The following is a 26,396-nucleotide window of genomic DNA, read 5'->3' on the forward strand; positions in this document are numbered from 1 at the left end:
TAGCTGGTCTATGAAATCCTCATTGTACTCATTCAGTTTCTGTATATTCCTGACCTTTCTGGCCTCTGCATCTTGCTCTGCTGCTTTCTTATTTGCTACTGTCAACGAGGTTTGCCTAACAACAGATACCATTTATACTACATATCATTATATAAAATAAAGTTCAACGAACTTCTTGGTGTACTTCTCCGTATTACTACGTATATGAAGCAAAGGAATGAATATCATTCAGCTAAACCGCCGGGTCAATCTCCGTACCATGGTCATCGGCATTCACTAGCCTAGCTTTTTTTTCTTTTCAATCATGGCCTTGACTCTTTTAAGCAAGTCGGTCGCTCTTACGACATCTTCAGCATTACTTGTAGCAACCACTTCCAGATAATCTTTGGCAAGAATCAAATCACCGTCATCGTTTGGAATTTGCATCTCATATTCAGCAACTTCCAAAATTGATTTTGAAAAATCTTGAACGGGACGCGCTATAGAAAGTAATGAGTGGGAATGCCAAGGGAGTGCAGCGAACTTAGGATGTCAACTTACAGTCTGCTTGGCAAACTTCGACGACACGCCGATGATATGCCACGGCTTCCGAGTGCTCCTCTAGGGTACGATGGATTTTCGCCAGTTTGAGGTTGATCGTAATCTCATGGGGATCTGCAGGTATCAAGGCGCGCTTGTAGCATTCCACTGCTTCTCGGAGTCTGAAGATTTCTTAGGATTCAATGGGGTTCACTCTATATTTGGAGGAGCTCGAACCTTCCAATTTCTTCGTAACACATTCCCTGTGCTTGCCATAACCGGACATCGTAAGGACTGTTAGAAAGCTTCAGCAGTTGGAGTTTAAATCAGAAATACGATGATACCGTAATGCCGTTGCGCGTTGATAATAGTGGAGAGCGTAGTGGTGCATGCTGAGGAGTTCATAAGCTTGTCCTAGACCATACCATGCTCGGTAATCCTTTCGATTGACGTCTGGAGCAGGATGTCATCAAAACGGAGTAATTACAGCCAGCAAGGAATTCGCACCCACGGCACGACGATATGCTTCGATAGCAGCATGTGAGTTTTTCATCTCGACGTACTCGTGCCCCATCAAAGTCCAAGCAGAGAGGTAGGTCCGATCAAGTTGCGTGGCTCTCCTGAAGTATTTGACGGCTTTCTCATGTTCAATACGCAATGAGTAATGATTTCCTATAGTCGCGTTGCTTTCAGGGTCTAAAGGCGTTCCAAGGCGTCGGTAAACGCACCAATGAGACAGCAAACTTCTGGCCGGTCTTTATCTAGAGCCAAAAATTCATGAGCCAGCTTTGAAAGCTTCAGATTATTGCCGGTTACGTAGAGAATATTGGAGTAGATATCGATGTCATCAATACGATGAGGATCAATAGCAAGAATCTTTTCGAACTGGACAACGGCTTGGGTAAAATCTAGGAACTTGATGGTCAGTGAAACCCAATGATACACCGAAAGTTTGCCTACCGTGCATATGATACAACACACACGCTCGTAGTCCCATTACCCAGACACTGTTGGGAAAGAAATCCGGGGTTAAGAGTCGATCGCAAAGTTGAATTTCATTTTCAGAAGGGTTATGGAGGTCGTTCAATGTCTTGATTTGGAACATCTGAATTAGCGGATGATCAAGTGGTAATGGAATCAGTGGCAGCAAGGAAGATAGCTGTGGGAATTGTTAGTGGTGGTCAGACGACGTATTTTGAGAATAACCTCTTCACTGTCTCCGATGCAACTGGCTAATAAGGTCCACGCTGACCAATTCCACTTACAACCTGCTATGGAAAGCAGGACGCTCTCAATAGCTTCTTCTCGCCTTGACAATCGAGACAAGAACAACGCTTTTCTGAAGCCATGCCTCCTTTAGTCCAACAGAAGTGCCTTATCCAAATGTACCCACAAGAACAAAAGCCAAGGATCATTATCATTTTTTACAAGGTCGTAAAGTTTTTCCAAGGATAAATTGGATGGTGTTGGAGGTTGGTATCTATTGCCTGAAAAGTTTGTTTAAAATTTGCAATTATAAAACAGAAGATAAATACAAGCTTACTATCCAACTTGTGCCAGTCCCGTTGCGCGTCTTTTTCTGTAGCCTTTGGATGATCGGGTCGAAATATATACTACAAGGGAATGGGGCCAGGATACTCACAATGAACTGACAGTATAGTCTGAAGAAATATCCTTTGGAACTTTTGCAGTCATTTAAAAGGTGAATGGCGCGGTGGAACTGTCGGCCTTCAAAGCATCCGCGAGCAGCAACAAGAACGTCTTCTTCTTCTCTCTCTAGCTCGAACTCCAAGGATTGAATATTTTCCTGAAGGCGGTGAGATTGATAGTACAAAACGTGGTTGGACAAAACCGGAATGAATACCTGTGTGAGCGGTTGAGTGGGTATGGGTGAATACCCTTCTAACGAAACTTGAGGAGATTGAGACCTTGCTGGCGTTGACGTTGAAAATGTAGCAGTACCACGTTGAGGAACAATTGGCCTCCTCTTTTCTGGTGCGATAGACAGTAAGAGTTCCGAGAGCCTAACATCATGGATTCTTGAGGCCACACCTAGAAGTACTCAGTGTTCAGAGAGCGTACCATTTGGCAGCAACCACCAGGCCTCGCTCCAGGCATTCTTTAGATGTGTTTCGAATATCTGATATATCTTGTGCGTCAATAACCTTGAAAGACGACATATTAAGTAGTAATGGTATGCGGGTATAATGACATTAGCACGCTCTTGCTCTGGCGCTTTATTTGATAATTTAGTAATCGACTGAGCCTGAAATTACATCTTCGTCTCTTAAACTATATCAATGACGATACACAGTCTATACATCTACGATAGGTGAGTGTTTCCACATGAGCATGACACTGATATCTCATAATGACGATTAGGCACTGTGTCTGTGTATTTTACCAGGATTGGCATCGTACCAAAAGGCCCAAACCTGCAGTTGAAGGGGGCATTCTTCCTGCAGTGTCTCAAGCAGTCTCCCCAAGCCAGCAAAACCCAAATGATGGGAACTTGACACTATCCTCGAGTTTTAGCAGTCCTCGAAATACCCTTTCGTCAACTACTGGAATTGTGGTTGCAATGAATGACGGCAATCAGTTGCCCAACGCACCTCAGATGCAACTGTCTACAGGATCAACGGTATCGTCGAGCAGTGGGTTACCGTTTGACGAAGAAGCGAAACTAGTCTACGGTGTTGTCATCTCATTAAGGAACATGATCAGAAAACTGTCGGGCAGGTAGGTTATCCTATGCCATCGAGTTACTGGTCGACTTACGATCGAGAATATCCAGAGACGAGCAATTTGTGAACTATCGCACCTCTGCGTACAAACTACACTTGTTTGAAACAATCACCGGCTTCAAATTTGTGATGCTCAGCGACCCCAAGACGGATTCACTACGATTTGTATTACGTCAAATATATGTTGGTCCTTTCCTGGAGTATGTCGTTAGAAACCCACTGGTAAAGATGGATTCAAGAGAACAGGGCATTGATAACGAATATTTTCGTGCAAGCGTAGACAGGCTAATAAGAGGCCTCTCCGTATTTCTATGAGAGATGTTTCAACATATAAGCATATCAATAAATCCAGTAAAATGTGTTCTAGATAATGTACAGGGAAAATGTGTGTTAAAGAATCAAAAACATCCTTTGTGACCACGATGATTCATACAAATCCATAATGCGTACGGTTTGATTGTATATCAGAGTGTCGGCTTGCCTTCCATCTCATACTGTTTGCGCAAAGTTTTCAACAGTGAAACCTTCATTTCGCGTTCAGGAGCACTCCCGTCGGTTTCATCGCCGTCTCCAGCTACCGCTTCATCGAGGGCTAGTTTGGTTTCTCCTAGTCGAAGCATATCCTCCTCGATTGTCCCCTTAGAGATTAACTTAACTACCTCAACGTCTCTTTTCTGGCCTATTCGATAGGCTCGGTCTTGTGCCTGCCGGTCATTGTGCGGGTTGAAGTCTTGATCAAACCTAAAGAAAATAACCTAAAAATGGCCATCGCTTTGCTGAAACGAAAACACGTACATAATGACCACTGAAGCAGCAGTTAGATTAATACCCATGCCTATTTAAATTTTAGCAACATTATAACTCAGGCACCAGGAAGTAAAAATTTACCTCCAGCTTTTGTGGATAACAAAAAGACGGGAATTGAATCGTCTTCAGTAAATTCGTCCACCAAAGTTTGCCGCACATCTACCGGAGTACTTCCTGTAAGAACAAGGAATTTGACATGATGATTTCTCAAAACAGCTTGAAGAATATCCAATATTTGCGTAAACTAAACAACGCGTCAAACAGAGAGAGCAGAGAAGAGAGACAAAACTAACCTGAGAAAATATCAAGACTTTTCGACCATCATGTCTATAAGTCTGCAGTAATTTGAGGAGCACTTGGACTTTCCCGGCATCGATATAACAAGATTGATCTTGAAGATACTTCTGGGTAGACTTAAAATTACCTTTAGTACCCAATAAATAAAAATAAAAAAGAATAACAAACTTTGTATGTAGCACAGAAAACTTGAAGCTCCGAATCTGTCATTACAGACATATCTTCTTTGACAAGGTCGTAAAGGGCCCCCCGCTTCTTGAAGTCAGGCTCCTTCAACAACTGTTTAGCAATCCGTGACAATGTATCATCAGTAAACCTAGTTCGAAAAAGCATGGGATGAGAGGCTGCTTTGCGGAGATCCATCAAGACATTAGAGCTGTTTTCGGCGTAAAGTTTGTCTTTGGGACGATGACCGACACGTGACTTTTTACTAGAAGAGCTTTCAGAACTTTCATCTAATTGCGCCTCGACCACCGTTTTCCGGGAACGTTGAAGTGCATCGCGGTAAATTGATCTCTGCAGCTCAGTCATTTCACACCACTCGATACGCTCTGTTTTCTTTGGAAGATCTTTTAATACCTAGAAGGCAATTGAGATATCAAAGGCAGAAGGTTTCCAAATCACCTACTTGGTCCTTCCTTCTGCGTAAGACAAACGGAGTCATCATTTTCTTTGCGCGTGAAATCCGTTCTTGTGAAAGTAATGTAACTTTGCTATCTCCCTTGACTTTGAAAATTGCACGTAAGGAGTCGATCGAGCCAGCAAATTGGTCAGGCAGGATGAAGTTTAGCAAAGACTGGAACATTATGGTCTGAAAATACTTGACAAAGCGAAGACCAACGAAGGACGTACGACAAGTTCTTGCAAATTATTCTGCAACGGCGTGCCGGTTAATAGTAGTCTCCAGTTCGAGCCGAACTTCATCAAGGATTGATATCGTTGGGATTGAAAATTCTTTAAAACATGTCCTTCATCGTATACACAACACTGGTGAGAAATCAGGATAGACTCATAACAAAAGAAAGCATAGCAACTCACATCCCATTCAATCTTGCGGAAAAACTTTCGATCACGATCGTCGCCTTGGGCCAAATTGTAGGTGGTAATAAGGACTTCCCATCCCTCTGAAGTTTTACTACGACATCTCTGTGTGTTGATTAAGGTCTCTCGAAGTGCTGGTCGATCATTTTTGTCGGCGTAATACGTTTGGATAGCAACAGAGGGGGCAAATTTAGCGAATTCTCGACACCAATTCTCTAGTGTAGATGACCTGAACTATAGATAAATAACCAGGGACCTACGACCAAGGAAAGAGAGCATACGGTACTACAATGAGATGAGGTCCTTTCTTGCCCTGTTCTTTAAGATATGCGAGGAAGCTGATGACCTGGATAGTTTTCCCAAGTCCTGATGAAAGTTAAAGCAGAATGATAAGCATCATATACAACAAGACACACCCATTTCATCCGCCAATATACAACTCAAATTGCTGCGGTAGAGCAAATGAAGCCAGTTAACTCCAAGAAGTTGATATTCTTTCAGGGAAACGCCTTGCGCTATCAATCTTGGTTGAGTAGTTAGGTGGTTCTGAGCATTGCCCTTCTTTAACGGCTTGATTGATAATAAGCTCAGAGCGCCGTCGTCCAGACTTTCGTCCACGTTGGATTTTTTGTCAGGGATCCACGATGAAATAGTTGTACGGAGAGTAGATCCAATCTTTTCACAGCTTTCCAGCACATTGTCGACAGAGCCATAGCCTTTCAGCATCGTGGTACAGTCCTCGAACATGCGTGGACTGATACCGGTTGGTCCTGCTTTCTTTTTGCCTTGACCAAGCTTGTTTCGAATGTCTTCTGCAGAACTGAATGGACGAAGCTCAATGATAACGTTGGCCTGCTCGGGAGTGCATCCTGTTGTGATACGCTTAAGTGTGGTATACCCTAACGCTATTCAGCGACGATCGACATACCAGTCAATTCTTGCAATGCGTCAGATTGCGACGTATTCAAATACTCTAATGCACGCGCTTCATAGGCATATTCTAAGCGCGCTTCGCTTGTCATATCATCTCTTTCGTCAGATGCGGGCTCTTCATAACCGGATTCATCGTCAGAATGAATGACTAGCTTCTTTGCGCGCTGGCGTCGAGGAGCTCTTACAACTGGGGTGAGGGGCGATGTTGGGGTTGAATATGACGGTGTAGTCAAGTCAATAATACTCTTGGAAGGTGGAGGGGTAGCAGGTGCCTTCGACTCTAACCCAGGACGATTCGCATAGATCATAGATTTTCTGCCTTTCTCTTTAACTGCGGCTCTCTGAGCTTTGGAGGCTTCATCGATCTCTTTGACCCTACCCAAAGCATCTTTATCCATTGTTGTGGATACCGGTAGGACTGGAGACCATGCTGGATCCCTTAAAAACGCATCTGCTCTACGGTTGTCGCAGCCAGCTTGCACCCACGCTGCATGGACTTTTGACTTGTTCTCGCCGGGATGTGTCATCAGAAACATATTGAATCTTGTATCGCTGGTGGGTAAGGACTCTTCTGAAGATACGGACATGGAGTCTACACTGATTGTAGAAAAATGGCGCCGTTCGCCGACGCGTTGGAATTCTGGAGACGGTGGAAATTCTAGACTGGTAGACGGGTCTTCCGATGGGCCTCGATTAATTCTTTTGCGAGGCGGGCCCTCCTCATGATTGGGCAGCTCATCACTCCCCCATTGTCGTCGTGGAGGAGCATGATTGGAGTTACTACTAGATGTGAAGCCGCTGGATGCTGTCAACGGATCGACAGTGAAGTTCCTCCTCACCGACGGCCAAGCATTGGCATAATTTGTGTTGGATATGGAGGGGATTGGAGAGTGTTGAACACCGTTGGCTGGCGAGTAAGCCCTTGAATATGATTCGCCGTTCGAAAGAGGACTTGAATTAGGCGCGAGGATATGAACAGGGGATGGATTGGGATTGGGGAAGAATCGAGATGGCCCGCTTGCATCTCTGGATTGTGCCGGTGGCACACTACGATGCGGCTGACTCGAAGCGTTTGAAGACATTGATGACGACAAAGAGGTAGCTTGGGAGCGGTTTGCCTGCCGTTCTTTGCTATACCTGAGCTGTTCGAGAGCCAACCTCTGCAAAAAGCATGATTGGGATCCAAAGACTATGTATTCATTGTAGAACTGAAGCTCTGTGACTTACTTTATTTTCCGCCACAGAACCTGGCGTAGAGATCATCGACATTAACAAACTCAAAATATTTTGAGATAAGAAGAGTAGGTTTGCAAAGAGGCCAGCGTAGGTGATGGTGCCAACTAAAGGACAACCAGTTGAATTAACGTGGTCTTGTCGGAGAGTCAAATATAATCCCATTGTTGGAGCAATTTATTTATTTTTCCGTATATAATTCTAACCCGTATGTTAACATCCTTCGACGACAGTTCGCGCATATATTTCTTCTAGGTGTCACTATAACCCAATGGAACCGCTATTTAATAGCTCAAAGACCAATAACCACATTGGCAAAATAAACTCATTCGAGGACGGGATACCCTACCATCAATCAAGACTTTTACGAAACCAAAATCAACCTTGGTTGTTGATAAGGAGAGCATCAACTGAGAAAACAGGCGCTATCTCAAACTGCTGCTTGGTCTGTTAGGTGCTTGCATCCAACTCTAGCGAAAAACGTTACATATCCGTTTCGCCGAACTACCAGGTCATTATTGGATACTTGATCCAAGAGAAGGTCGAGATCAACTGCGGGGGTGTTTGGAGGAGTTCTGGAGGGCGATGTAAATCCGACGTAGTGCTTTTGAAGCTCTCCAAGGTAATACCATGTATGGATGACAGAACTTGAAAATAATCTCACCATTCAAATTGAGGAGACATTGATAGTAATAGTACTGGATTCAGCTAGTCAAGTCTTGGCTGCACGCCTGATAAGACAGTATCGACCGATATTCTGGAAGAGGCCTTTGACTCTGAACGAAGAATTCAATGTTAAGTCAGAACACAGACTTTGAAAGTCCGATTAGTTCACTGTCCAAAATATGACCACAACAAAGCCCAAATAATGCCACAGCCAAACAGCCTAGTTCGGCTCGGCCGGCATGGGCGGAACAGCACTGGAGGATGTCGCAGTCTGGGGGCGCTTGCCAGAATACCGAGTCCTTTAGTGCGCAGCAATCACTTGTCTTCACTTCAAGTGAAATTCATCTTATTCTATCTCGAAGCTGTCTTTTGTATAATCAAAATGTCGGAAGCTAGTACCACACCTGACGCTTTAACCCTCTTGTTGGCTTCAGCCATCACTTTGGCCATTTTTGTTCCTCTCACTGGAGTTCTGGTTCGATTCAGAGCCAATTACAATCCTAAAGGACTTCAACTCGATTCAGAGGGTGGTGCTGCACCCCACACAGGACCAGTGGTGCACTCGTATATTGGTATGATGAGTCGTGTATATCGGCTTGAGGTGCGCCCTGCCATTTTGGTATTCGTTTGGTTGGAATTAACAGACCCAATCTCATACATTCGCAGGGCTGGGCTGGGCTTTACAAGGGTTTGGGTAAGGGCAAGGGTAGTCACTGCTGCTTCTATTCTGACTGAGTTGCCATAGTACCTACTGCGTTAAGCACATTCGCCGTCAGTCTTGTCATCCTGTTCGCAATGGATACCCAAGGTCCACGTCATGGAAAATATAGAGCACCAGAGACAGGGATTTTAGTGAGCGACTTTATATAGCATAATTTCCTAACATGCTCACATATATCTCAGGGAACGCTCTTCTATAGTCTTCTTATGCTGGTTATATCCTTACCAACATCCATCATTACATACAGGTATGACCACAAATTGCATTCCAGACTAAATATCTAATACCTACAAGATCTATCACAACTCCTCATAAGCTTTCCTATTTCAACGCTGTAGGAGCTCTGCGAGTGCTTCTTACGCCAACGGAACGACGTCGCCCTTGGATTATCTATTTGACACCTGGACTTATGGCTGCCGAGTCACTCCATGTCTGCATAATTGTATTGTTCCTCGGTCCTATGCGTCGTATGCTTCTGCCAGGGTTATCAGAACGCGGTGTCATTCTAGGGAATATTTCATTAGTTAGGCTGGTCATATATTTGATCATCTTCTGTGGAACAGTCCTGGCCCTTACCCCACTCGAAGTTATTGCCACCAGACTGGCAATCCAGAGAAACCATGCATCTGCTGAATACAACTCAGTATCTCAAGAGGTAGACGGTGATGCGGAGGATACAGTAGAGTATTCAGGAACTGATGAAGATGTCATTGGGTGAGTTCAGAAAGTGTTGGTATTGCACCAACTAACCTCTGTTAAATAGTCTGAGGCATGAAGGTGATCCCTATCTTGGTCTTGTTGATTGCGCCAAGCGAATCATAGACGAAGAAGGTTGGATGACATTGTACCGTGCTTGGTGGATAACTATGCTGGGTGGTTTGGGAAGTTCGTTCGTTTAAATTGGTAACACAATGCTAAACAACCTGTACATTTTTTGCTCGAGTAGGTCAATACTTTATGAACATCTATACTTGGAGATCAAATCCACTTGTATTCAAATCTCCGAAGCCTACAAAAAATCTTGGGGTTGGAGAGCATTATATTTCTCCAGTCAAGGACTGCGAACTGCGCTATCATGACACACACTTTCCCGTATTCCCAAAATACATCCGATGTTGTGAGCTGCGCACAATTCACTTGTCCCTTCCTCTGTCCCATGGTATCTCATGATTATATATTGTGAGCGCGAGAGGTCTTGATAGGCTTAGATTCGTGTCAAGATATTTATTTGCGGAAGTTACTTTGAAATGCCTCTACTTCCACAACCAAACTTGTCTCCGGTAGTCTCCCTCGTTATGTTCCAAAACTAGACCTTGGCCATTAATATTTATCGCGCAGCACCGAGGGGCCCACAAACGCGAAATCAAGATAAATTTACACCCTAGCTATCTTTAATCCTTCATTTTTTTGCCCAATGATAGCAATTGAGTCTGGTAACAACATATACAGTGTTGATATACAATACAGATAACACTACATATGTAGTAAAAAATTTGTAATCTGATCTTTGGTTCTCATGCGTGAGCCTGTTCCGTCATGCGTGGAAAGCGTTGGAAGTATCCCTATCAATCTAAAACCTGATTTAAGTACAATTGCCCCGTTACTCTAGTCAGCGCATAATCAAGTACGTCAAAGTATCGGGCGAGCCATGAACTTCTTGCAGGTCGTTGAGACTGACTGGACAAACCGAACTGCCTATGTGCTTGTTACTATTTTTAGGATGATTTTCAAACATTGACTTTCACGACTCAAAATACGGGCACTATTGTGACAGTTATCAGGCCTTCTGAGAAGTCAGATTAACTATTTGATACTTGCTGGCAGCAGTGAGTCTCATAAATTTCCAGAATCCTACTTCGTTTTTCGCATCTGCTATTCTTTCTAGCCAAAAAAGAATATAACATATACATACTCGTCGGAGGGTGCCAAGCAAAGGCCAAGGATATAGATCTTGACGTGTACTTTTATAACCTTTACGATACTTATAACGATAAGTTTTGCTTTCCCCGGGTCTCCGATTGGTCCAATCGGAGAAAGTGGCCAATTTAAGTAGATGGGCTTGGCTTGAGTTAATGCCTGAAGGTACGCCAGATAATGTGAATCAATCAGTCAACACCAGGAGAATGACTAAGATCATTTTAACATATACGCGTGTAGCTTATAGGTCTATGAATGAGGCAAACCTTCCTTGGTCTAAATCAGATTATAAGATGAATCTACATTGCCAAGGTAGAAAGTTAAAAAACGCCACCTACGTATCTCACGGATTGCACAGTTCTCTTTGGGAGACTCTGGGTTGCCCTGGATCGCCAGGGAAAGACATTAGAACTTTTGATAGCCAATCGTAAACACATCTTGTCAACGAACTAGAGCTCGACCGAAGAAAAGCCCATGGACCACCTTCTTGAGTTTTTAGCACCAGTAAAAACGTAAGGTCCATGTGTACACTGTGGACCGTGAGTGTCTCGTAATATAAACATGATGAACGGTGATTTGCTGGGGTTTTTCAGGATCGCAAGTAGCCACGAGTCGGAAGATTTGTAGTTAAGTTCGAGATGTCCCTGTATGCCAATTTCACGCTAGAATCGCTTTTTATAAGCTGCATGCCAACCTCTCCTCCCTGCTTCTCAATGCAGTGCATTAACGTTGGCTAGATTCACCACTGAACTCAGGGTAGTACTATTCGGTGTTCACAAAATCGGAGGGGTGAGGGTGGTATCCCAAATATGTATCTAATGCGGACCATTGGGCAAATCACTTCATCGGTCAAAATTGTCATTTTCCTCTCCGGTCCTTCGCTCTACTCCCATGTCTTTGTGCGACCGGAGGAGGTATAAGAAACTACGCTGGGAACTTTGATCGAAGTGTGTGATTTCCTTTTGCTTCCCACGCATTCAATCTTCTGATATCTGGTTGACATGTACGTCTAAGAATGGGCATTTCCCTATCTTTGGGGCAACCGACTTAGATCTCACAATAACGAAACACAAGTCCGTTTTCGTTTAATCGAAATGCCAAGACTTCCTTGGACACTACAAATACTAAACCTCACTCTGTTCCCTGAAGTCGTCACCCAACAGCACCAAGCCTACCAAGTTCAATTGTTTTCAACATGTCAGCAGAAAATGCACCCCGCAAAAAGAGAATCGCTTCTGATACTACTCCCGTTCCTGATGGCGACCATCGCAAAAGGTAAATATCTTTTTGGACTGTCGTTGCACGTTCAAAGATTAAATTTTGTCATCTTTAGGCGTCGCAACAGAACTACTCAGTCTTGTTTAAACTGCCACACCTCTAAGCGAATGGTGAGTCTTATTGGCATAGCTATAAACGAGTTGATAACAATAATTTGCCCAGTGTGACAGGAAGCGCCCAGCCTGCGCGCGTTGCACGCAGCTTGGTTTGGTATGTCAGTCGTTGATATATTTGGGCTCGCCATTAAAGATTGTAATAAAGACAGGACTCTGTGTATATGAGGTCGATGATCCCAGTCAGCGATTAGATGCTCAAGACGAGAGCTCCCGATTGATTAAACGAGTCGCCGAACTTGAAGGCGTTATTCGTGAAGTATGTCTTCTCGCTTCATCCAAATAACTTGACGTTGACCCCAAGCATAGTTAAAGAACAAACCTCACCCCCGGTGGGTGCAGAGCAGTCAACCGGGAGGTAGCGACGAGTCATCATCCTCTAATGCTCCATCTCCTCCTATATCTTCACCGTCTTCTGACAGGGGCGATTCTTCTCCGCGGCAAAATTCATCTTTAAACCCAACCACACCCCCCAAAACTAGTTTATACCCTCTTTCGATACAATCTTCGGCGAACTATGACACCCGCCGTAAATCTCCCTATCTTCTTTCACCTTTGGAAAGTACACCCTCACCAGGGCTTATGACGCCAACAGATGAATACCCATTCTCCTCTGCTGGCATCGCAGGGCAGGGAGGGAACCAAGACTACGATTTGACGACAATGTTTTTGAATTACCCAGGACTCATAGGACTCAATGACGGAGGTTTCTCACCGGTACACGAAGCTCGACCTCATAAACATCATTCCTGTAGCTGCCTTCATGATCCCACAAGCTATAACACTATGCTGGAGCTATCTGTGCGGTTAAGAAAAGCCTCCGACGTTCTCAGCCAGTCGTCCTGTCATCATAATGGTACATATTGTCATCTCCACCAACGTATCTCGGAGCTAGATTCCTTTACTATGTGAGTATTGCTCGACATTTCTTAAATGTAATGCTTAACTATTCTTCTAGTAATGCTCTAAGCGATATCACACACACACCCAGAGGAATGCCACCAGAGTCTCAGTCCCAGGGCTATCATCCGTCGCAGATGTACTCACAGAGAATGCCTTCGAATATGAGGGGATCTTCGCTGAACGTTAGGCCCTGGGATATGATGTCCTCTAACGCCAGTTCGCCAGCACCTCTTGATGACTCCTTCATGTCGTGGGAACCACCTCGGAGGTCATAGTATTTAATATCAGCAACCTTGTATGATTATATGTCTCCTTTATGTAGCACTACTGTTAGATTATTTAGAAACACACACAACATTATTTATTTCAAATCCAATTGAAGAAATGTGCCCATTTGCTACAATTACCGAAAAGGCGATCTATAGTCTATTTCTGGTATCGGCTACATATCTTAAATTAGATTGCAGATCCAGATAGATGACCGGACCATCTCTCGGAAAATCCCGAAGTTGTGGACTTGTCACTGGTCAGTGCTTGGTTGAGCGGATTGAGGATCGCTCAGGATGCAATTGTAAAACAATCCTGTAGATCTCTGAATGATTTGAAATGATGCTAATCAAATATACTGGTGAAATAGATTCAGCGCAAAAACCAGTATGCTGTTCTGCAACCTGCTTTACTTAGTTGGAAGACTGAGGCTCGTGGAACAGAGGCAGTTTACAGGTTGGCTACCTGCTGCTGTGTGCCTATCGGTTCTCTTTAGGGCCGTATGGTAATCTCGTGACCAACCAACTAACCAATCGAGACACTTCATCCTGAGACAATTATGTATTGTTCACATTAGCCAGACTCGGACCTTGACTTATTCATACCAATCTACTAAGTCGGAAGTTAATATAAAAGCAATAATGATGAATTAATCTTTCTTCACCTTACCAACCTTCACCTGAACTGTATACAACTTTCCTTTTTCTGTAGTATGTTTATGCTCATAGTAATTTATTAATGATATTATCGTCGAGAACAGATTATTGAAAAGATTTGATCCTGTCTTGGAGACAAAAAAGTATCGCAAATCATAGAGTATAGACTTCCGTTGTGAATGCACGCGTTTCATTTCCAGTCAGGGTCTGAAGAGTTCAGTTCAAGTCCATTGAGAGAAGGAGTACTAGTCAAGCTATATACCAACTGCCTAAAGTGTAGACTGACTAGGTGTAATTTCTAGCTACCTTTGTCCCAAAACAGTAGCCAGATGTCACTTTCCTCATGTCTTCATTCGGGCTGCGACCCTATTGAATCGCATCGGCTCTGAAAATGCTGGACCTATGGCCGGGAAAGTTCGGCGGAAATCTGTCGTTTCCACGAACAGAAATGCCGAGAAAGTCACGACGAGGCAGTGTAGATACCATGCGTTTCCCAAATGGAAGATAAGATTCCGATATGGTTGGTATCATCTTACGGGCACTCCACAGATATTAATCGAAGTCGTCGGTCTTACGGGAATGGATGGCAATGACTACAAGAGAAAACCTATTAGCAGTAGAGGAGAAGGTAGTAGATACGTAGTTCTTTTTTGCAAATTACCTGCGTGACATTATATGCAATTATACCTATTAGACCTATGTTGACTGCACTACATGAATAAGATGTTTTTTTGCGGATGGATTTTACATACTTTCCGAAAATGCGGGATAGTGTGAGATGACTCTTGGATACTCCATGTACGTCTTGTATTCCTGAGAGTAGATATAGTAATTTCTTTCGTACTTTTGGTGTCACTAGTGGTGCGGTTCCGTGGATATACTTGCTTCGAGGCCAGTGGCACCACTGTCAGCAATTACTATTTTTAAATAGTGCACACTCTGCAGCATCCAAACCAAATCCAAACATTCAAAATAATGGGTTTTCTTCTCGCTACTAGAAAAATTTATCTGGGTTGTGGAAGTATCGAAATCTGCGGGTAAATTCACCTCTCAATCGTCCAACAATCGTCTAGTACAGAAAAAAGCTCAAGTGAGGCTGTACACGGATATTGCCGAACTGAGGGGGTTCGATTTAATGTTTGTCAGCAGTGAGGTAGAACCTTGCACCCAGTCGAAGTCTGCTTGGTGGTTCGCTCTTGACTGTTAACCATTATCATTGTCGTAAAACTTTTTCATTTACACCATGGCATCACACTTGGTGTGTAATTTGCTTATGCTCAATTACTTTTTCCAAAGCTTATTTTCTTCGAATAGGCCAATATCTTCGGTACAGAACAGGATCGCGTTAATTGTTCTTTCTATTACAAGGTATGAGCCGTTGATTGTACCTGCCCTCAACCCATAGGCTGATTGGTATCCTAGATTGGGGCATGCCGCCACGGTGATCGTTGTTCCAGGAAACATATCAAACCTCCCTTTTCCCAGACCATCCTCCTTCCCAATGTTTACCACAACCCCGCACACGACCCCGTGTGTAAGTTGACCCCAAAGGAACTCCAAGAAGGCTTTGATGCAGTATACGAGGATCTTTACTGTGAATTGGCGAAATTCGGGCACCTTCTTGAGCTTCACGTAAGTGTATTGATGTTGCAATTTTCTCTCGACATCTTACCAATTCGCTCACCCGACGCACAGGTATGCGACAATGTCGGAGACCACTTGATAGGGAATGTGTATGCTAGATACGAGTGGGAAACGGAAGCGCAAGCCGCTGTTGATAGTTGTAATGAACGCTGGTATGCAGGTGTGTGCTTCTGAGGTTGGCGCTTTTTTCATTACTTAAAACTGTATTAAGGTCGACCGCTGTATGCTGAATTATCGCCGGTGACTGATTTTCGAGAGGCATGCTGCCGTCAGAATGAAAACGGAGAGTGCAACCGGGGTGGCTTCTGTAACTTCATGCATCTTCGATTGGCATCGAAAGACCTGGTTTCTTCTTTACGTGCTGGTCAACGGCTGGAACGGAGACTCAATCCCGCCAAAACTGAAGGGGGTGGTGGGGGATGGGAACCTAGCAAACGAGAGGGTGGCAGGGGAAGATCTGCTAGTCCGTCTAGGCGAGGTGGTAATCCTGGTGAAGATCGCTGGACTAGGAAGTAGTTTTACTGTACAATTAAAGGCACCTAGTCATAGAGAAAATAGTCGCATTTGATTATATCCGTAAACTAATGTAATTCATGGTATGGATCTGATCATTATACAAGCCATTGATCACTTTGCAACAAACCTGCCTGGTCAGACCACTGGGTAACAAACCTGCGGACATGTGTGAGCGTCATATTGCTTTCAGAACAAATCCAACAGACCTATCAGCAAGAGGGCGGATTAGTTTGGCAGATAGAGACAGAGACTTTACCCGCGCAAATGTCTCAATATAAATTATCAATGGTGCATGTAGGCCGAGGAACTGGCCAGAAAAGGATCTCAGGGTTCACAAAATGCTTCAGGGGAACTTTACATACTTTGTTCACATAAACAGCGAGGCAGAGAACAAAGCAGGTCCCTGGTCCGTTCAGGAGTAATACGTCTGGATATCCTGGAGTATTTGGATCAAACAAAGGTCGGAATGCCAGACAGTAGACGCAATATATGAACGAGTACGCCGTGGAAGCAGGTACAGTGAGAAGTGATTGGTGAACTCGTCTTGCTCGCGGAATGGACAACATGTAATACTGTAAATTGTGTTATGAGCTGTAAAATTGAGATAATAAGGGTTGAATTACATTGGACTTATTGCCCTCAGAAATTTGAGATTCGAATTTAATTGCTTTCTGAACACTTAGATCGTCTCCGGAAGAGACAATATAAGTTCTCGGACCATATCGATCTACATCCAGGGCCGAGATGAGCAATAACGCTTCATTGGTATGGCCTCCTTGTATGCATTTTAGCGACATAATGGTGTATCGGTAGTTGAAGTGGCTGCTCGTACCTGAACCTAGGAAGACAGCTATACTACAGCTATTTTTGCCCACTGACAAGCGTTTGGGCTTTCTGGATTTGTTGGGTAGGATAGAGAATGCGCGATAGAGGAAGAGAACTAGAATAATAACGAGGAAGATCATGGTAAAATTGTATGATGACCGGCAAGGAATGCGCAACTAGTGATTGCTTACCACAATGTCATAATTTTAACAAGGCATCAACAGGATGAGCGAAGTTGATGTTTATTCGGAGAACAACAAATAATTTGAAATATCTTGAAAATATCACTATAAAAACAAAACAAAAAATTGTATTATTTTAATCATCGTTTCAACTTGCTCCATCTAATTGCTCGTGAATAGTTGAAGTAGAGTATATTTCGTTAAAGAATTACGCAAGCCTAATCATGTATAAAATTTTCAAGGCGATGATACAGAGAGTCGGACATGGAGCTCCAAACTACATAGACTTCATTTTGCCGACTGGAAGCCTGTATATGGGCAAGGAAAAGTATTCACGAGTTTCACCCCATCTTCCTTCCCTATCATCAAAACCAACGTCGACGTCAGACCAATTAACATCCAAGCCAACGTCCGCAAGGTGGAGCTCTGAAATACGGGTGTATATGTCATAGAAGAACGCATCTGGGCAGTAGTCAGGATATGAAGTAGAACCAGCTGCATAGAAAACCTACTGGTTGCCCCAAGACCGTTAAAGAAGCTAAAGCTCGATTCACCATCTGCCAATAAATCTGGCAGGTGCTCAAAAAATTGTCGAAGAGCGTTGTAATCTTCCGAGAATGTGTCTGTATATATAACATCGAATCCGCCTGAGTTCAAGAGTTCTGGACTTTCGACGAAATCTTGCCAGCGACCCTCTAAAATTCTGACGCCCTTGCGATCATACCAGCCCCTTTCGCGCATAAAGTTGAGGACGTCTGGGTGAGCTTCTATAATAAAATGCTCTGCTGGTGGGTGCGGGAGACTTTGGAAAAAATTGTCAACCTTATCACTGGATGGTCAACGAAGTTTAAACAAATTGAAGCAAATGATATTAACAATACCCAGTCCAAACCCAATGTTCAAAATCTTAAGATTGGTAGCATTAGGATGTTGATCGCAAAGCCTGTGGACGGTTTCATTCATGATGTTTCTCTCCCAGCCCATCATGACTCCAATGTCCTGTCCTTCCACATTAAGAACGCAAATATCTTGGCCATTCTCGTCAACAGTGTACTTAAGCCTCGAATTCAGGAAAGCATCGGAAGAGCCGCTCGCTGTGGTATCCTCGGCGCACAGGATTAGTCTGAATGAATCGGAAGATGATTTTTTCTCGAGTAACCCTAGGAGAAGTTCTATACGATAGCTCAGTGATTGCAAACGGTGCGAGAACCTAGATCGTGTATGCACCTGAGCGAATGCCCGCGTCCCGTATTTCTTTATATATGGTCTCATCGTTGAAAGATAAAGCGATGTCTCCTGCAGTATTCTTGAGATAATCCACTGAAGCGATATGCTCAGTAAACATAGTCAACGAATCACAAATATTAAACGTGCCAGCATTCCAAACAGCTCCTTCATTAATGAGCAATTTGACAAGGTCGTGATTCCGAGCATATGCGGCAGCATGGAGTGGTGAGATGCCTTCAGCAGCATTTTGATACCAGATGGGTGCACCCAATTGCAAGGCGGTCGAAATTTCGTCTATCGATTCATTGGCGAGTATTTTGTTAATAAGATCTTCACCTAGCTGAGCCGCTATGGTATCTAAATCGTCCATTTTGAGGTGGTTCAAGACAAGGTTTAAAACTAGCTGCAAAATGCTTTTCTTTCTTCACTATACTGTGTAGTGATCCGTAATATTAATGCTGATCCGGGCCGCAGCGGGCCGTATTCATTCAACAACCTGCCGATTCCCGAACGAGCTGTGCACAAGTTTCGATTTGGTTCTACTGACTCGCTAAGTTTGAGTGTCGAACTTTCTTCTTTCTGCTTCAACGTCAGTCATGTCGAGCACCTCAGCTTCAACCTCTACTGCTCCCACCCATCGACATGCTCTGACTGCGGTTGAGAAGCAGCGCTCCCAGCTGGAAAAGCTTCTAAAGGATCCTGCCAAGCCAGTATATATACCCCCTCCACCTAAAGAGAAAACGATACGGCCTGCCAGAGAAATGATGAAAAACGTTCAGGGATCAAGTGCAGGTGCGGGAAGTGGTGAATTTCATGTATATAAAGCAAGTCGGAGACGAGAATACGAACGCTTGAAGCTTCTTGAAGAAGCCTCCAATAAGGTATGAAGAAATCCGACTAAGACATTAGATAATTCTCAATCTGTGTTCCAGGAAATTGAAGATGCCGAGTTTGAAAGGAGACGACGCGAGACAGAAGAACTAGCCAATGCCAAAACGGTCAAAAATCGAGCGAAGAGGCAGAAAAGAAAGGAGAGAGCGAAAACGAAAGGAACTCGAAAAGATGAAAGCGAGGCACCGGCTCAGGAAACCTCAGATTTACCGATCAAGAAAAGGAGAATTGTTAACGGGGAAGAAATGGTGTTCAGAAAACCTACAGAAGCCAGCGACGATTCCGATGACGAAGGTCAACTTTTGCGGGAGCCTAAGAATATTGAGACGTTATCGCAGCATGCACCCGAACCTGCCTCGATTGCCATTGAGCCCTCGCGTATAACCATATTAGAAGATGATTAAAGTCGTCCCTGACGGCCTAGTCGCCATTATTCCTTACTTTTCCCGATTACTACCTGACAATCGATGCGTACGGCAAGATAATCCGAATCTACACTATGAATCTACTCATCTGGGTTAGAAAGCGTCCTCTTCTCAGACGAGGGTAAGCATCCTGCTCATTTCTGTGTTACTATGGTGATGCTGCGTGCGGTCTACCGATGAAAAGGGTCATATTATTGGACAGTATGCAGGCTGGACAATTGCTATGTGATATTTCAATAAGTTACAATACGCGCATTCTGTCCTACAGCTGGATTCATGACTAGTCTGCGCAGTTTGAACACTAGCCAGCACATTCATATAGGTATGCTCTGCAGGGTTTCAAGAGTAATATATTTCTTCAAGTTTTCTCCACGAAGATCCTCGACCTAAAATCAAAGTCAGTGATGCATCGGGGACGTTGAATTGATTACGTGCCTCTTCGTCGAGATGGCGAAAGAGGACATCTCTGAAATTGTCCAAACAAGCGCGCATCTCATCCGGTGAATATTCTGAGGGGGTATCCGTCCACTTTGTAACAAGGACCTCAAGGCGCTCAAGACCTTTCAACAAAATATCAAGATCGTCACTGCTTCGTTCTTATTCATACGAAGCGATACCTTCGTGAATGTCTCGATGAGAAGTGATATGGGCACCATTATTTCTGGCAGCAAATTGTGGCATCGCTTCTCCAAGGATGGGGAAAATATAGCGCTCTTCAATGGTGTGGTGCATTGTTAAATCTATCAGTGATTCGTAGGATCATCACGGGGAGAAGATACGTTTATAGTCAAGAGACATACGCTTATTCATTGCTTTTGCTAAGTCAAGGTAACGAGCAAGAGACAGACCTTGGCGGTTGAAAGAACCATCGGCAAGCTCGTAAATAGTATTGACTGCGAAGTCAAGGCGGTTAGTTAATTTGATTGGTATGCACTGTTATTGCAAACCGGATTATAGAAATTGACATTCTTGTTTGAAGTAATCATGGAAGGAACTCATTTTCTGGCTCAACTGCGGATAAAAGTTTTCAGCTCTGAATCAAGAACAACACACCGGTGACGATTAGAGACTCGCGTACATTGTTCCATTTTCTCTCTTCTAAGGTAGACTTAGAATGGTTGCTGTGTGTCGACATCGATGGCGTTTGAGTGATTTGTACTTCATTGGAGGCAGAATCAGAGGCTTACGATTGTCCTTGTGAATCCGATGACATGTTGCGGCTATCTTATTATTTCTCCTAGCCCGTTGCCGTGGTATTAGGTGGTGATTGTGCTTAAAGTCACGCTAGTAACACGAATTGAATATTCTGAAAGTGTGCGACTTTACACAGCCAATGCCAGCAGATGCTCCCTTGACTACCGACCAACGCTATAAAAAAACAAAAGGTGATATGAGAAATGACTTCCAGTGGCCTGTCGAAATCGATACTGATAATGTAGTTTGCCTGTCTCAAGTCAATTATGAATAGCGACGAGCTGAACTACATGTACATCCTTCTGAAAGTTTTTATCCCACCAAATCTACGAGCCCACGCCCGGGTGAAATCAGCCCCACCACTTTGCCTTTGAAATCAAGCAATGACCCCCCCTTTACTGCGACCAAATCTAGGTTCGGAACACGCACACCGAGAAGGCTTTCAAGGTTTGTAGAGGCAAGGGCTATAGCATCTTGGGGTGAAAGTCGCCCATCGGCTTCTAGTGCAGACTTATGATAACATTCAGTATCAAATTTAAACACTAGCAAATAAATTGATATACCCAGGCAACGTCGAAACGCAGGTTTCTTGAGGCCCACTGTTCCTCGACACCTACAGCGACAGTGACATTATGTTCGACGAGGGCCATAATTGAACTGTCACGAGTGAGAGGAGGTCCAGGCAAGCTATAAGCAACGATGAGATTCACTTTAAGCCAGCTTTAAAAAGCTAACATCTTACATTCTCTTTGATTTCCATGTGGCTGGGAATGGTCGAGATGGTCTTAAAACAACGCCAACGCAGGCATTTCCGATTTCTTTAGCTAGAAGGTGCGCTTCATTGGCTCCAACAAAGGTGATATGAATTGAGTGCCCATGTATTTTCTCGGTTTCGAATTTAAGGTTGATTAAGGAAGCCATAGTGTCGGCACTTTGTACTTGAATGACAAGTGGAAGATTTCCCTACTGATTGGTTAGCTCGCGGGATCTTGCCAACACTTAAGAACGGCCGAACCTTGACAACATCGGCGAAAAGATCCTTCAACTCTCCTTCTCCTCCACCGTTGAGAAGACGTCTAAGTGCTGCGATTTGTGTACTGACGCTGGGCTTTGTAGAATCGATACTGATGTGTAGAGCTGTAAAATCTTGCACCACGGCACCGGTCGCGAGGCGATGGGAGGATCCGGTGTTAAATGCAGTCCCAAGCCCATCAAGAAAGCCTGATGAGCTGGGTGCAGTAACTCCAACCGTGACACCTGAGCGATAGGCCAGCCTAAGCGGCACAGAGATGATCAGCAAACTTGAATTTTCAAGCCTTGTCCGATCTTACAGAGCATCTCGCGTAGAAAATTGGAGCCCATCAACTGCACGGATAATACTGCCTTCACCCAGAAGCGAGGGCCAGTCAGACTTCAGTGGGTCGTGTACTGATCCATCGTTCGTGGAAGGTTCGGCATCTATATGATTTAGGCCTAGACGGCTACCAAAGCTAATTAAGGCAGGACTACAGAGAAAACAAAGGTCAAAATGTCATTTTCAGTGTAAGAAGTCAAAACGCACGATATAGATCCACCTTCCAGATCGAAGACGTCCGCATCACTATCAGTGTGAGCGTGCGTACAATCCAATGAAGCGCCTATACAAATTATTTCCCCACTTTTCACGACTACGACGCCTGCTTCGCCTTTACGGGCGGAAGAGAAGGCATGAATAATCTTCTGGCCTTGTCTCGTAAAGACAGAGTCAATATTGGTGAAAACAATGGTATCTGATTTCGACTGGATGGGCTCCAATGGAGGGAGACCGTCATATTCGAGGGTCTCTTTGGCTTCTTGATCAAAGTTGGGGGTCTTTGGGATCTTCTGGGAGTCAGACGGTTTTTTGCTTACATGGGGCTTTTTCAACTGAGCAACACCATCTATGTAGACCTGTTTTGGAGCAGCTCCTAGAGAAAGTGGATGACTATCCCAGATAACAACATCTGTAATACATTCGCATCAGGGAGTCTCGTAGATAACATCCAAATTCATACCAGCATCATAACCTGAAGATGTAAAATGTCTATGAAGTTGCCTGCTTAAATAAGGTAGGAACACGGACCCTGCTTCATATACCCAATGCGATGATCATAACCAAGAACGTTGGCTGGGGTTGATATGACTGATGAAAGAGCGAGATTGTGTGGCAGACCATAGTAATGAGCCTGCTGGGCATCATGCAGAAGATGCCGCGAATTCATCACGGGATGATCACTCTGAGATCAGACATATGGTAAGGCTACATTCAGCCTCATGACAGTGAAGAAAAATACCTTCATTACAACTCTCAGGCCATTTTCTGCCAAGATACGAGGTGCGAACTCAGAACCCCGGTATGCCTCCCGCTTGTATCGCGCATTGGTAGCAAATAATGCGATCGCGGGAGTTGGCCCTGAACATCATTAAAAAATTATCACCAACAAGTACAAGATCATACCGTACGCCTTCTTCAAGAGATCAGGAACAAGATATGTTTCGTGGGCGTGATGGAAAGCAGCGATAGAAAATTTGAACTCGTTTGTCAACTGGGCGAGTTTCAGTGTCGTAATCACACCGGCAGTTCTCAAATACAATGACGCACGCGGACCATTCCATCAAGATCGACAGCTTCGTAGCAGTGATTATGAACCTAAGAGATTATGTCCCATTAAATTGATATTTTAGATTATCTGTAAGAAATGTTATTGCTTGATACTTGCCTTGACACGACCTCGCAAAACGTCTACAAGTGCTTCCCATTGCAAATCGTCTGGGAACTCTCCGAGATTTTTCCATTGCCCACTCAGTGCTTTAGAGCAATATTGATCTTGCTTTTCCTTCATTTTGCGTGCAGTATTATAACTGAGGAAAGGTGGATGGGAATCATGAAGTTTGCGATGGATATTCGTGCATAGATCAAGTAACTTACGCTTCTCTGAACGCCCAAATAGTATCCATTCGAGTGTTTGAATAGACCCTACCTAAAAGTGGATAAGTGAGAAAGGATCATAATACATCTACGTCATGTACACACTTGGATTTTCACCGCATGCATGTCTAAGCAAATCTGTTAGATATGTTGCAAACCTAGAAGTCCAGACAATTTTACTTCATTTGTCTCCAGCGAGGCCGAGACTGGTCAACATGGGTACCGTTTAAGCTATGCGGGGGCTCGAGAACCATAGCTGAAGAAGACCTTTCGGAGGTGGGCCGCAATTTAATTGTAAAAGCCTGGCCACCTAGAGAGAGGATCGGTTTATTGTACAACCAGTGACAAATATAGAATGACTGGGCACCTATGGCGTCTGCAGATCCTGGAAGGATGTTTGCAGTCGTTACACCCCCGGAAACAGTTAGTTGATACGCGTCGTCGTGGGTGTTGAGCCCGTCCAAGCTACGAAGCCAAGGAAGGACCAACCCTTTCAGAGAATTAGTATCATCCGAGCCACGCAAAGCCGGAGCACTGTCAACCCCCAGATGGGAGTGGACATCAATGATACTACGTTGAAAAATTGTCAGCTACGCTCACGATTACTTTATCAAGCGAGCTACACACCCAGGAGTGACCCATGCCCCGGCAGCGTCAACAACAACAAGCAAGTCTTTATATGTATTCAACACGGACTGTTGGAACGTCCCAACCTGTTTGATAATGCCTTTATCGATAAGGATGTCGCCCATGATAACTTCATGGCCGGAGTCGCCTCCTGTCCAGATGGTTGCATTCCGAATGAGTGTTGGTGGAGTTCCAACAACATAGCGGTCTGACTGTGTTCTTTCATGGAAATCACTTGGTGGTCCTGGCAGAACGTACAAAGCTTGACATTGCTGTATTATCTGAGCGGCATTGAGAGGTACATGGGAGGCGGTATTCTGGCGCCAATGGAAAGCTATACCAACAGAGAAAACAGTCGCGGTCACAACAAGAATAGCAACCAGGAGGGACTTTAACGCGGTCGGACGCGTAGTTCCAGGTCTGTAGAGTGGCAAATGCTTGTCCATGATGGTAAGGGGTAAAGGAATGCACCACTGAGAGGAGCCGAACTGACTGCAGATTTGCGAATTCGCCGCCATATGGCTCAAAACTCACTTGGTGGCTATGTCGCCATGATAAGCCTTCCTCATAGACACGGTCCTATTTTTAGGCAGTTGGACGCCATCATGTCCGCCACAGTTCCCCCCGTCGTTATTCCAGCATCAGCGAATAACATTATTGTCAACACCTCACAGGTATAACGTATCGGATATTTTACAAGCATAGAGAACTTATGGATTTGACAGCGCGGGAATCCTGTTTTGGAGTGTGTTAGAAATGTTGGTAAAGAGTTTGGAGACATTGTGGCTGATTACCAAGTTGGAAGGACGACGGGCGTCCTGTTTCTCAGGCAAGATCCCCTGTACGATGTTTCTACCATTTTCTAACATCTCACCAGCCTCAAGTATCACAGGCTTCATCCAGAGTACATTCATAGACGGATTGAGAGGCTAGGGATCTCATATAATTTAAGGATACTTTTAATTCTATGCGATATTGTGCGTGGCTCAAGAAAAAAACTGCCACTTCTACAGGCTGATTGTATCCTAATATTATCTCAGTCAGAGCATCGTGAACCCATCAGGGAGCTTACAAAGGTACAGGATCTCAACCTTTCGTCTTTCTTGTCGGTTGACCCTTACATCCTTAGGCGTGTCTCATCAACAATATTACGGTGGTGGTTGCATTCTCGTCAGTGCATAGTCCAATATCGCAGATCTCGCCACATTTATATTTATTTACCAATAGATTCGAGGAGGCAGGACATTATTTAACAACATACAAGCAATATGAATTTAAATCGCCAGAACTCATCAAAGAACGTGCAGAAAAGGATTATCGTTCAATACTACGCTCAGCGCTGATTTCGATCAGTAAAGTAAATAAGACAGACGTAGAGACACTCCGTACCTCATTTGGCGTACGTTTCCTTTTTGATTATCATACTCTAGTACTGAACTCCCTCAATCGTTTTCAGAGTTTTGGTAACATATCAAAGGCGACATCAGGACAACTTCACAACCTGCCTGGATTCGGTCAAGTCAAGGTGAAGAATATAAAGAATGCATTCGAGAAACCGTTTAGAAATCAAGCCACGGGCTCGCTCATCTCGTTGTCTTCACAAGCAGGACCCCAATCACATACAGGTTCGGGTATGAATGGTTCCCAAGCAAGGCGAGAGGGCAGCCCTGTGTGGGACATTGAATTGGATTTAGACAATGGCTCAGACGAGCTCGAGAATATGGCCCCAATAAAGAAACATGGAGACAAGACTTAAACCCCTCTATTTTATTACCTTTTTTTTGTCTTTACTAGAGAACAAACTTCAAAAATACAATTGGAAT

At 44.1% G+C, this 26,396-nt stretch overlaps 11 protein-coding genes across 11 annotated transcripts; 6 read left to right on the forward strand and 5 right to left on the reverse strand.

Moving 5' to 3' along the window:
- Window positions 1-276: 276 nt before the first annotated feature.
- Window positions 277-1,624, reverse strand: JR316_0002340 (Anaphase-promoting complex subunit 8; the record flags this gene model as incomplete). The annotated part of the gene is made up of 7 exons (XM_047888134.1): window positions 277-479; window positions 541-701; window positions 757-813; window positions 864-972; window positions 1,027-1,191; window positions 1,248-1,427; window positions 1,501-1,624. The coding sequence occupies 7 exons, from the start codon at window positions 1,622-1,624 to the stop codon at window positions 277-279; spliced, it is 999 nt and encodes a 332-aa protein (XP_047753057.1).
- A 1,195-nt stretch (window positions 1,625-2,819) lies between these two features.
- JR316_0002341 (Transport protein particle subunit bet5) lies at window positions 2,820-3,578 on the forward strand (the record flags this gene model as incomplete). Its single annotated transcript, XM_047888135.1, has 3 exons — window positions 2,820-2,851; window positions 2,902-3,258; window positions 3,314-3,578. 3 exons carry the CDS (start codon window positions 2,820-2,822, stop codon window positions 3,576-3,578), a joined length of 654 nt encoding a protein of 217 aa, XP_047753058.1.
- Window positions 3,579-3,727: 149 nt separating this feature from the next.
- Window positions 3,728-7,423, reverse strand: JR316_0002342 (ATP-dependent helicase fft2; the record flags this gene model as incomplete). Its single annotated transcript, XM_047888136.1, has 11 exons — window positions 3,728-4,004; window positions 4,059-4,098; window positions 4,152-4,314; window positions 4,364-4,483; window positions 4,536-4,946; window positions 4,996-5,178; window positions 5,220-5,354; window positions 5,406-5,637; window positions 5,690-5,774; window positions 5,825-6,277; window positions 6,337-7,423. The coding sequence occupies 11 exons, from the start codon at window positions 7,421-7,423 to the stop codon at window positions 3,728-3,730; spliced, it is 3,186 nt and encodes a 1,061-aa protein (XP_047753059.1).
- Window positions 7,424-8,442: 1,019 nt separating this feature from the next.
- JR316_0002343 (uncharacterized protein) lies at window positions 8,443-9,860 on the forward strand (the record flags this gene model as incomplete). Its single annotated transcript, XM_047888137.1, has 6 exons — window positions 8,443-8,841; window positions 8,907-8,934; window positions 8,986-9,092; window positions 9,144-9,208; window positions 9,256-9,675; window positions 9,725-9,860. The coding sequence occupies 6 exons, from the start codon at window positions 8,443-8,445 to the stop codon at window positions 9,858-9,860; spliced, it is 1,155 nt and encodes a 384-aa protein (XP_047753060.1).
- A 2,213-nt stretch (window positions 9,861-12,073) lies between these two features.
- JR316_0002344 (uncharacterized protein) lies at window positions 12,074-13,447 on the forward strand (the record flags this gene model as incomplete). Its single annotated transcript, XM_047888138.1, has 6 exons — window positions 12,074-12,153; window positions 12,212-12,266; window positions 12,319-12,366; window positions 12,418-12,528; window positions 12,579-13,177; window positions 13,228-13,447. The coding sequence occupies 6 exons, from the start codon at window positions 12,074-12,076 to the stop codon at window positions 13,445-13,447; spliced, it is 1,113 nt and encodes a 370-aa protein (XP_047753061.1).
- Window positions 13,448-15,338: 1,891 nt separating this feature from the next.
- On the forward strand, window positions 15,339-16,255 carry JR316_0002345 (Splicing factor U2AF 23 kDa subunit; the record flags this gene model as incomplete). The annotated part of the gene is made up of 4 exons (XM_047888139.1): window positions 15,339-15,353; window positions 15,581-15,727; window positions 15,791-15,899; window positions 15,951-16,255. The coding sequence occupies 4 exons, from the start codon at window positions 15,339-15,341 to the stop codon at window positions 16,253-16,255; spliced, it is 576 nt and encodes a 191-aa protein (XP_047753062.1).
- A 175-nt stretch (window positions 16,256-16,430) lies between these two features.
- On the reverse strand, window positions 16,431-17,220 carry JR316_0002346 (UDP-N-acetylglucosamine transferase subunit ALG14; the record flags this gene model as incomplete). The annotated part of the gene is made up of 4 exons (XM_047888140.1): window positions 16,431-16,562; window positions 16,618-16,827; window positions 16,879-17,030; window positions 17,088-17,220. The coding sequence occupies 4 exons, from the start codon at window positions 17,218-17,220 to the stop codon at window positions 16,431-16,433; spliced, it is 627 nt and encodes a 208-aa protein (XP_047753063.1).
- A 319-nt stretch (window positions 17,221-17,539) lies between these two features.
- On the reverse strand, window positions 17,540-18,859 carry JR316_0002347 (Protein arginine N-methyltransferase 2; the record flags this gene model as incomplete). The annotated part of the gene is made up of 5 exons (XM_047888141.1): window positions 17,540-17,724; window positions 17,775-18,084; window positions 18,139-18,434; window positions 18,490-18,582; window positions 18,637-18,859. 5 exons carry the CDS (start codon window positions 18,857-18,859, stop codon window positions 17,540-17,542), a joined length of 1,107 nt encoding a protein of 368 aa, XP_047753064.1.
- Window positions 18,860-19,085: 226 nt separating this feature from the next.
- Window positions 19,086-19,784, forward strand: JR316_0002348 (PRKR-interacting protein 1-like protein; the record flags this gene model as incomplete). Its single annotated transcript, XM_047888142.1, has 2 exons — window positions 19,086-19,370; window positions 19,422-19,784. The coding sequence occupies 2 exons, from the start codon at window positions 19,086-19,088 to the stop codon at window positions 19,782-19,784; spliced, it is 648 nt and encodes a 215-aa protein (XP_047753065.1).
- A 1,527-nt stretch (window positions 19,785-21,311) lies between these two features.
- Window positions 21,312-25,019, reverse strand: JR316_0002349 (uncharacterized protein; the record flags this gene model as incomplete). Its single annotated transcript, XM_047888143.1, has 15 exons — window positions 21,312-21,509; window positions 21,563-21,686; window positions 21,742-21,962; window positions 22,015-22,273; window positions 22,331-22,504; window positions 22,561-22,981; window positions 23,101-23,254; window positions 23,312-23,430; window positions 23,476-23,563; window positions 23,620-23,667; window positions 23,738-23,879; window positions 23,947-23,998; window positions 24,052-24,074; window positions 24,127-24,516; window positions 24,574-25,019. The coding sequence occupies 15 exons, from the start codon at window positions 25,017-25,019 to the stop codon at window positions 21,312-21,314; spliced, it is 2,859 nt and encodes a 952-aa protein (XP_047753066.1).
- A 159-nt stretch (window positions 25,020-25,178) lies between these two features.
- On the forward strand, window positions 25,179-26,329 carry JR316_0002350 (DNA excision repair protein ERCC-1; the record flags this gene model as incomplete). The annotated part of the gene is made up of 4 exons (XM_047888144.1): window positions 25,179-25,247; window positions 25,299-25,414; window positions 25,801-25,972; window positions 26,030-26,329. The coding sequence occupies 4 exons, from the start codon at window positions 25,179-25,181 to the stop codon at window positions 26,327-26,329; spliced, it is 657 nt and encodes a 218-aa protein (XP_047753067.1).
- Window positions 26,330-26,396: the final 67 nt, after the last annotated feature.

The sequence above is a fragment of the Psilocybe cubensis genome, chromosome 2 (assembly GCF_017499595.1).
Source record: "Psilocybe cubensis strain MGC-MH-2018 chromosome 2, whole genome shotgun sequence".
Classification (NCBI taxonomy): Eukaryota; Fungi; Basidiomycota; class Agaricomycetes; order Agaricales; family Agrocybaceae; genus Psilocybe; species Psilocybe cubensis.